General features: G+C 51.8%; 1 protein-coding gene across 2 annotated transcripts; it reads left to right on the forward strand.

Moving 5' to 3' along the window:
* Positions 1–3,839: 3,839 nt before the first annotated feature.
* LOC142818167 (zinc finger protein 354C-like) lies at positions 3,840–8,907 on the forward strand. 2 transcript variants are annotated; one of them, XR_012898310.1, is made up of 3 exons: positions 3,840–5,615; positions 6,048–7,070; positions 7,369–8,907. XR_012898310.1 is itself a non-coding variant. In XM_075913211.1 (3 exons), the coding sequence occupies exons 1-3, from the start codon at positions 5,384–5,386 to the stop codon at positions 8,091–8,093; spliced, it is 1,071 nt and encodes a 356-aa protein (XP_075769326.1). In that variant the 5' UTR covers positions 4,308–5,383; the 3' UTR covers positions 8,094–8,907. The 2 variants fall into 2 exon arrangements, 1 of the variants encoding a protein (XP_075769326.1); XM_075913211.1 differs by having other exon boundaries at positions 4,308–5,615; positions 6,957–7,070.
* Positions 8,908–9,783: the final 876 nt, after the last annotated feature.

Genomic DNA, 9,783 nt, shown 5'->3' on the forward strand with positions numbered 1-9,783 from the left:
CACAAATTTTTCCTGGGGTGTTTTTTGTTTTGCTTTGTTTTGTTGTTTGGTATTTTTTCTGAAACCATCTGGCAACCCTACACCCCAGCTCCAGTCCTAGGCAAGTGCATGGAAACATTTTATCTGCAGCCCCTGCAAACCCACATGCTGCGTCTAGACTGGCAAGTTCTGCTTTTGCGGAAAAACTTGCCAGCTGTCTACACTGGCCGCTTGAATTTCTGCAAGAACACTGATGATCTCATGTAAGATTGTCAGTGTTCTTGCGGAAATGCTATGCTGCTCCCATTCGGGCAAAACCCCTCTTGCACAAATGCTTTTGCGCAAGAGGGCCAGTGTAGACAACGCAGTATTGTTTTGCGCAAAACAGCCCCAATCGCGAAAATGGTGATCGGGGCTTTATTGTGCAAAACCGCATCTAGATTGGCACGGACGCTTTTCCACAAAAAGTGCTTTTGCGGAAAAGTGTCCATGCCAATCTAGACGCTCTTTTCCGCAAATGCTTTTAACAGAAAAACTTTTCCATTAAAAGCATTTGTGGAAAATCATGCCAGTCTAGACATAGCCACAGTGGCCAGGCCTGGCTTCAGGGCCCAGAGAATCCCTGTTTGGCTTCTGTGTCTGCTTAAAGCTGCCTGGCTCACACTGTCAAGCAGGGGCAGGGAACCTATGGCCCAGGGGCCAGACATGGCCCCTGGCCTGCCTGGAACTGACCCCTGAAGCTCAGGGAACCCTCCAATATTGGGAAGTCTGCCCTGGATTTCTATCCCCCCTGCTCCCCAGGGCCTGGCCACTCAAAATCTATTAGGCTGGACACCCTCCCCCCTCCCCCCCCCCCCCCCCCCCCCGTCGGTGTGTGGTGAATGTGGAGAGTTAGGGGCCACATCAGTGAGGGAATTTTTTCCATCTTGGATGCATTTGTGCAGCCCCTGACCCAAAAAAGCCCCACCCCCCTGTAGTTTATTTGTGAAGGGAAGGTGACGCATGAAATTGCAGAGGAGGCAAAATCTATGCAGGGGTCAAACTGACCGGGTGAGGGAGATCCCACAACTGGCTTCAGGGCCAAGAGAGGGGCCAAAGGGCAAAATTGACACAGGCAGCAGGGTTAAGAACAGGATCTGGGCCCTTCCAGAAAAAGATACCCCTGGGGTGGGGGTGGGGGTGACGGCGGGGCAGGATTCACAGTGTTTGTAAACATACAGGAGAGAGGACAGAGGATTTTTCCTCCTTCCAGGATGGGGGTTGGCAGCACCCGCTGCCGAGGGCTGTGTGGGTGTTCAGTGGCTGGAGAAGGCGCCTCTTTCCTATTTGACAGATGGGGCGCTGCTCCAGGGGGTGAGATTCAGTGGCTGGGGGCTGCCTGGGAGAGCTGTTGTTTTGCCTCCTGTTCAGCACTCTAGTTAGGGAGCAGACATCCTGGGTTAAAGGGACAGGGATGGATTTAAGCCCAGCTGCAGGGTCCTGACTTGTTCTTAAAAATTAGTGAATTGTCCTGTATTTTCTGTCTCCCTCCCCATCAGTGCTGGCAGGTCCTGCTGCTGCCAGATCCCTGCTCTCCAGCTGCCCGCCGGCCACCAGGAAGTGGGGACCAGTGGCTGCTCCCCCCAGCTCATCCATCCATGCAGCCTCTGTTGGGTGTTAGTATCAGCCAGCAGGGCCACCCCTCCACACACACACCATCCCGTTCCCATCCAGTACTGACTGTGCTACCAGCAGCAAGGGCTGGACCATGCGAGCAGGTGCCAGGCAGCAGCTAGTGACTTGTTCCCTCTGCTGCCCCCCATTGGCCTTTTGCATCCTCCATCTCTTGCTGTCCTCACCCTGCTCTGTCCCTTCATGCCCCGTAGCCCCCCCCCACCCTTCTGCATCTACCCTTGTGTGGTGCGGCCTGTCCAGGTGCTGCCCCAGGGAGATGTGATTCCAGGACCCAGGAAAGGAGTGTGTCCTCCCTTCTTGCCAGACTGGGCTCAGAAGAGAGCACCAGGGTCAGCTCTAGGGATGTAATAGTCTAGTTGATTAGTCAATTAAGCGATAAACAAAGGCTTATAGGTTAATGCTATAGACTACACGCACCCCCTTTTCCCCCCAACAATTGCCAAAACATTTTTTAGCAGGATGGCCAGCAGTCCAGCTCAGTCCTGGATTGAAATGGGTCTGGGACCAACCCCTGCTGTGTCTCTGCATTTAAAGTGTATTATCACCTGGTGGGCAGGCAGCCCAGCTCAGTTCCAGCTCATACCGGGTCTGGGAGTTTACACCCTGCCCCTAGGTAGAGGCTGCTGCCACCCCACATTACTGTCTCTTTATCAGAGGCAGCAGCACAGGGTGACAGGTAGCTGGTCCACGAGGGGAGCTGGTTTTTAAACTGGGTCCCACCTGGCACCCTGCACGGATACAGAGACAGCAGCACGGAGTGGCAAGGGGCTCCTTAGGAGTGAGGCTGGAGCACACTGGTTGCCGGCCCCGCCCCCAGGGACTATAGAATAGTCGACTAACCGTTAAGAATTCATGAGGTGACTCGACTATTCAATTAACCAACATTTAACATCCCTAGTCAGCTTTGCCAGACATTCAGTCATGTGAGAGAGGTGTAGGTGGGGTGTCTCTCTCGCCCTTTTGAACCCTAAAACCTTAAAGATAAGAAGACTCCAACTACACAGTCATTATGCTTAACAGGGATTTGATGTTAATTAGAACCTTTGTGATGCTCAGCTCTGATGGATTGCCACTGAGCTCACTTGAAGACGAGTTGTTTTACCAGGTATCCAGAATCCAACATAGGGAAATATGGTCACCCTCAGCCCGGTGCTTTTTCACATCACCAGCCACTTAGGTAGATTTTGCTTCCTGAATGTTAACTACAGGCCAGGTGATTAAATACGAAAGCAGTGAGATACTTTTCAAAATAATTTTGTACTTGCAAACTTATTACCAAAATCTGTACAGGCAGTCCCCGAGTTACGCAGATCCGACTTATGTCGGATCCGCAGTTACGAACGGGGCTTTTCTTGCCCCGAAGGACGCGAGCGGTGGGATGCCCAGATGTGCCGCGGTCCTGCCGCCCACATCCTCCGGGGCAAGAAAAGCTGCTCTGCATCTCCCTGGTCTGCTGGGAGGGGGGGGCCCAGCAGACCAGGGAGACGTGGAGCAAAGCCTCAGAGGACGCGGGCAGTGGGACAGCCCAGACGCGCCGCGGCTGTCCCGCTGCCGGCGTCCTCCGTGGCTTTGCTCTGCGTCTCCCTGGTCTGCTGCCCCCCCCTCCCCCCCCCCAGCAGACCAGGGAGACGCGGAGCAAAGCCGCGGAGGATGCGGGCGGGACCACGGTGAGTCTCGGCTGTTCCGCCACCTGCGTCTCCCTGGTCTGCTGGGGGGGGGTGCAGCTAGTATGCCCCCCCCAGCAGACCAGGCTTTTCTCTCTGATAATGCCTGGAGTAGAGCAGCTGGGGCGCTGCTGGGTTGGTCCCGCAGTGCCGCTCCTTGGCGCTACTGGACCAACCCAGCAGCACCCCAGCTGCTCTGCCTCAGGCGTCCCCAAGTCAGCCGCTGCTGAAACTGACCGGCGGCTGACTACAGGAAGCCCGAGGCAGAGTTGCTCTGCCCCGGGCTTCCTGGAATCAGCCGCTGATCAGTTTCAGCAGCGGCTGACTTGGGGACACCTGGGGTAGAGCTGCTGGGGTGCTGCCGGGTTGGTCCCTGCAGCGCTGAGTTGCAGCGCTGCGGGGACTTACCCGACAGCGCCCCAGCTGCTCTGTCCGAGGTGTCCAGATTCAGCCGCTGTTGAAACTGATCAGCGGCTGATTCCAGGAAGCCCAGGGCAGAGCAACTCTGCCTCGGGCTTCCTGTAGTCAGCCGCTGGTCAGTTTCAGCAGCGGCTGAATCTGGACGCCAGTTCCGACTTACATACAAATTCAACTTAAGAACAAACCTACAGTCCCTATCTTGTACGTAACCCGGGGACTGCCTGTATTTCTGTAAATAATTCCCCATCCTGCAACCACTGAAGTACCCACTTTACTTCTCTATTATTTTATTGTATGAACAAATATTTGACATTTTACTGGTATATTTCTACTTCTGATCACATATTTTGGTGTCACAGTTTCTTTGGCTGTGTCTACACTGGCATGAATTTCCGGAAATGCTTAAAACGGAATACTATTCCGTTTTCAGTTTTTCTGGAAAAGGAGCGTCTACATTGGCAGGCTGCTTTTCTGGAAAAGCCCTTTTTCCGGAAAAGCGTCTGTTGCCAATGTAGACGCGCTTTTCCGGAAAAGAGCCCCGATCGCCACTTTCGCGATCGGGGCTTTTTTCCGGAAAAGACTACTGGGCTGTCTACACTGGCCCTTTTCCGGAACAGTGTTCCGGAATAAGGACTTATGCCCGAGCGGGAGTAGAATAGTTTTTCCGGAATAGCGGCTGATTTTGTACAGTAGAGCATCGTTGCTTTTCTGGAAATTCAAGGGCCAGTGTAGATAGCTCACAGCTTATTCCGGAAAAGCGGCTGATTTTCCGGAATAAGTGGCCCAGTGTAGACACAGCCATGGTGTGCTACATTTATTATTATAATACATTCCAATGAGGTTTTTCACTGTGACAGTCCTACAGTTCTGTATTGCCAAATCTAGGTTTTTAAAATGAATTCTCTCTTATTTTTAAGGGTCCAGAGTAGAGATGTAAGGGGCTAGCCAAGTTATCATCTAACTGACAAGTATATGCTCATGGGCTAGTAAAGTCAATACTCAACTAGTCGCTTCCCTCCCACTTTCCAGCTCAGCACTGGGCAACTTTGTAAAAAACTTTCTGTAGGGAAACAGAGCGTTGTGCCTGGGTAGCTGAGCTAAGTGTAATGGCTTGTGCCACAGAAGGGGTCAGGCTGCATGGCTAACATTCCCATGGATATTGTGAATCTATGAAATTTAGGGTCTCATCCTGCAAACACTCACCACACGTGCTTAATAATAAACATTTGACTGGCATTAACTTCACTTCATCTCTGTTGTGGGGAGGGGCTATAAAGTCTCTGTTGGTTTAGTCTTTATGAGATGGCCTGAGTCTGTGCTACAAATATATGGAGGAAAATAAGATATTTTAGCTTCAGGAACTTAAGTTTAGACACCAGTATCCATGTTCAGGCAGCATAACTAGAGTCTTCTTTCTTGAAAACACTAGCCACTCAGATCTGAATCCCAGTGTTCCAGGCGCAGTAATGTAACTCAAGCCAGGTACTGAGAGAAATGAATGTGGATTTGGGAACTAACTTGTATGTGGTGTTTATGGAATAGCTTGATTCAGCATTTGCCCACAATGGCAGAGTCTAGCATGTATATCAACAGGGTCAGACTCTGGGCAGAATGGGGGTGTGCAAAGGGTTAAAGCCCCTTCTGACATGTCTCCAATTGCCCTTCTCCCTCTGCCAGGCTGCAGAACATCCATGTCTGTCTCCAGCTCAGACCTTAGCCTGCAGAGCCAGGGAGAGGAAATGACCATGGTGGAGCCGCTGACCTTTGAGGAGGTGGCTGTGTATTTCTCTGAGGAGGAATGGGCTTTTCTGGACCCAGGCCAGAGAGCCCTCTACAGGGATGTGATGCAGGAGAATTATGAGGCTGTGAGATGGCTGGGTAAGGATTCCTGTCCCCTTGGGTATCAGAAGATGGGTGGGATCTAGAGCAGCTGGATTGGGTTATGTTCAGGGTCCCACATTGCCTCTGCTCCCAATGTCAGGACTATCTGCCCCAATAATCCTGGCTCCTGTGTGACAGACTGTCCCCTCCATGAGGAAGCAGGTTCAGGGACATAATGATGCTGCTCTTCCTATAGCCAGGGTCTCCATGTGCTTCCCACCATCTTGCCCTTGTTGTCCTTTGGCCAGAGGTCTTAATGGAACTGCCCAGGCCAGCGATGTGAGTGGAAGGGCCCAGGCAGGAACGGCTGATACAAGAGTTGTGGGGCTGGGTGCAGTTACTGTTAGTGCCTGTAGGGTCCCCTTGTGCCAGTGGGCTGAGCCCCTGGAAGGAAGGCGCCGACTCAGAGTCCTTTCCTGCCTCTGGTAGATTCTGTGCAGCCGAGAGGGGCACGAAATGGCAGGCAAAAGTGGCCACAAGAGGAAGGCTGGGAAACCACATAAAGGCTGCTGCTGGCAGAGTAGAACCGAGGTTGCAGTGGGGGAGCTGAGCTACAGGAACACCTACAAGCACCGGAGAAGAAGCACAGCTCATCTCCACCTTGGTCAGCCACAGGAACAGCCCAACACTGCCCTGCCCAGCTGCAGGAACAGCCCGACACTGCCCTGGTTGGCCGCGGGAGCGACAGCTGTTGAGTGCAATTAGGAGGTCCGGCCCACCCAAGCACAGTCTGTCAGGATCAGGAGTGTGGAGCATAGGCAGGGCCTGAAACAGCCAGCCAAGGGTTCATTTTGCTGCTCATACAACTTCCTCTGCCTCCTTCTGGCCCCAGTAGAGTGTCTGAGCCAAAGAGCAGGGCGAGCTGAGCCCCCCAGCCAGGAGCTTTGTGGACAGAGCCCTTGGGGAGCTAGAGCTCTGTTGGGTCCTTCCTCTCCAAGTCTTAGTGACCTACCATGTGGCAGCTGCAATCTGAGCCCTGGGGCCTCAGTGTCAGACGTGCCAGCCCTCACTAGAGCTCCCCTTCTGAGCAGTCTGTTCCTGTCCTGCCCTGGGATAGAGGAGATACTCTCCTTCACAGCCCATTCTGAGTTGTACACTAGAGAGTACAGCAGTGTTCTTGAGTCCTCTAGGGAATAAGTTGGGCCATTCCTAAAGTAGGGGGATGCACCTTTACTGCAGGTGAGTGTGCCCTTGGATCTTGTACAAGCCAGAGCCCAGTCTCTGCAAGGTGGGGAAGGAGTCTCTCGGGGTGGGTGACTCAGATCTTGGTTCTGCAAGCAGTAATGGCACAGACCTTAATGAACAAGATCAACTCTTGTTTAATTCCACCGCGAGCAGGATTTCCAGTCTCCACACCTCATATGATCTCCTGGGTGGAGCAAGGGGATGCATTGTGGATCCCAGCTCTCCAGGGTTGTGAGAATGGGAAGATCATGACTGACACCCACACAGGTGAGCAATCAGCTAAACTTATTCAGAAGCTAATTTCTGTGTCCTCAGCATTTTCATTAAGTCTCACTGACCCTTCAGCCTGTCTTCAACTCCAGTTAAAGGGTGCTGGGTGGGAGACGGCTGGTTTCTCTCCTTTGGGAAAGGGTTATCGGGAAGGAGGGTAAACTTAGCTCATTGTTATTATACCTTTCTAGCCATTCTTTCTGTGTGTTCCTCCTTTTCTATTTCTCTTTTAGAATTTCCTTTCAACTCAGCACAGGGAATGATTTCTGACTGGATTCTCTCTGTATCCCAACAGGTGATGGGACGTTGAGTGAGAACCACAAGAAGAGTTTTCTGCAGGAAGGACTGGAGCAAATGGTTCCACGTGGAATGTTATTGGGAAGATCTGAAGGGCATGTTTCTCAGAGTCCTGAGCAAGGAAAGGCCTGTAAGAGTCAGCGTAGCCCACAAAGACGGCAGGGAAACCATCCAGGAGAGGGTCAGGGTAAATCCAGTCACAGAAGCAGGTTGAACAAAAACAAAGAAACTGTGCAACAGAAAATCCCCCATCAACAGTCACCCTGCGCTTGCAGTCACTGTGCAACTCTTATTAAACGTGGAAGAGCCCACACAGGGGAGAAACCCTTTAGCTGCTCTGACTGCGGGAAAACCTTCAGTGAGAGTTCAGGCCTTGTTGCACATAGAAGAACCCACACAGGGGAGAAACCTTTTAGCTGCTCTGACTGTGGGAAGAGCTTCAGTCAGAAGTCACACCTTGTTAGACATGGGAGAAGTCACACAGGGGAGAAACCCTTCAGCTGCTCTGACTGTGGGAAAAGCTTCAGTCAGAAGTCACACCTTGTTAGACATGGGAGAACCCACACAGGGGAGAAACCCTTCACCTGCTCTGACTGTGGTAAAAGCTTCAGTCAGAGGTCACAGCTTCCTAGACATAGGAGAACCCACACAGGGGAGAAACCTTATACTAGTGGTGGGCAAAAGTCTCTCAAAGGGCAGAATCCAGCCCGTCTAGGGTTTTGATCTTGCCTATAAGGGAGTACTAGGCCCCACCCTCTAGCAGACATGATGCAAGGGAAGGAGCTCAATCCTGCTCCTCTTCCCACTGTGCAGCCATTGGAGAAGAGGCAGTGCTGGGGCTGCAGCTTCACCACATGACCTGGGGCTGGTCCCGGAGGCTGGAGGCACTGCTGCTACTGCACCTCTGGCCTCCAAGGCCGGCTCATGGCCACAGAGTCTTCTGTTTCTGGGGTCATGTAGCTATTGCAGGGGTGCCTCTGGGGCTGGTTCTGGGCTGCATGGATGTGGCAGAGGCAACTCTGGCATGGACCATGTGGCTGCAGCAGCGATGCCTCTGGCTTCCAGAGCTGACCCACCACTGCACGACTGTGGCAGTGTTTATGAGGGTTAGCCAGCAGCCTGGGGATTAAGGAGTTAACTACACCTAGCCAGGTGGAGTGACCAGTAGGAATGTAGGTAGGACTTTCAAACTGGGACAAAGGAATTTGGGTTTTTTCCTTTTCTCTCTCTGAGAGAGTCCTCTGCAGCTACAGGGAGGGACAAGCATGTCTCTCTCTTTAAGAAACAATGCTTCACTTTCTGTAAGTAGGGTAAGGTTTAGGTAGTTTCGTTAGGCTTTATTGTTTTAAGGGTTGGGTATGGGACCTGATATCAGGCACTGCTTAAGAGATGTTTGGCTTTTCTTTTTAACTAAGTTCTAGCCCATGGTGTAATTCCTCTATGGGTATATTTTGTTACCTTTCCATCTGATCCTTATGCTTGCAACAGGAATATTGTTGTAATAATAAAGGGTTTCTCTTTTCTTTTTAATAACCTGGCATTGGTTACTTGTGTATCCTGATTTTTATAATAGGGGTGAGATTTCCCAAATGATCTTTCCCCTAATCTCGTTATTAATATTTGGGTGGTGGCAGCAGAAGTTTTATTCCCAAAATCAAGGTTTTTTAGATTTTGGGGGAAGTTTTATACCAAAGCCTGGTAGATAAGGCTTTGGGGTGCACTTGCTGGCCCCCACTTCTGCATTTATCATGCCAGAGTGGGGAAGGAGCCATGACAGTGTCTCTAGCCTGCGGTGTCCTCCGGGGCAACTGGGAAAGTGTGGTTTCAGATGTTGCTGTAAGGGGGTACGAAGCCAGGTACTATTCTTCCTTCATCTGAAGACCCCGCCCCCAATTCCAATCCCCTCACTTCCCTCCCCCCAACACCCAGCATCCCCAGCTTGCTCTGACACCCTCCCTTGTTCTTACACCCTCTCTCCTGGCCACACACTGCACCCTCTCTTGTTCCTGCTCCATCTGGCCAGACACCCTATTCCCAGCCTGCTTCTGCAACCCAGCTCCCTCCAAGATCCTGCATCCCTTCCCTTTCCTACTTGTTGGCAGCCCTACCTCACACAATGTACCCCTCATTTTTGTCCCTACCCCTGAGCCTAAGAAGATCCATAAAGTCCACTAACTCTGGAACCCCAGAAAAGTAAATCTGGTCTATAGGAAGTCCTGAACCTCAGTGCCCCCCCTTCCCTCACTCTATGAGGCTGGGGCCTCAGAGGAGTGAGGTGTCTCAGTTGAGATCACATCAATGAGCACTGGAAAGTTTTGGAGGATTTTTTTGGTTTCTCACTTGTGTGGTCCCCAACTGATTTTTCTGTGGCTCAGTGACCTCCCAATCAAAAAATGGTTCTCCATCCTTACCT

The sequence above is a fragment of the Pelodiscus sinensis genome, chromosome 31 (genome assembly GCF_049634645.1).
Source record: "Pelodiscus sinensis isolate JC-2024 chromosome 31, ASM4963464v1, whole genome shotgun sequence".
Lineage (NCBI taxonomy): Eukaryota > Metazoa > Chordata > Testudines > Trionychidae > Pelodiscus > Pelodiscus sinensis.

Coding starts and splice junctions, on each gene's coding strand:
- LOC142818167 (XM_075913211.1), top strand. CDS start 5,384: ATGTCTCCAATTGCCCTTCTCCCTCTGCCAGGCTGCAGAACATCCATG. Junction 5,616..6,956: donor TGAGGCTGTGAGATGGCTGG/GTAAGGATTCCT, acceptor CACCGCGAGCAG/GATTTCCAGTCTCCACACCT. Junction 7,071..7,368: donor CATGACTGACACCCACACAG/GTGAGCAATCAG, acceptor GTATCCCAACAG/GTGATGGGACGTTGAGTGAG.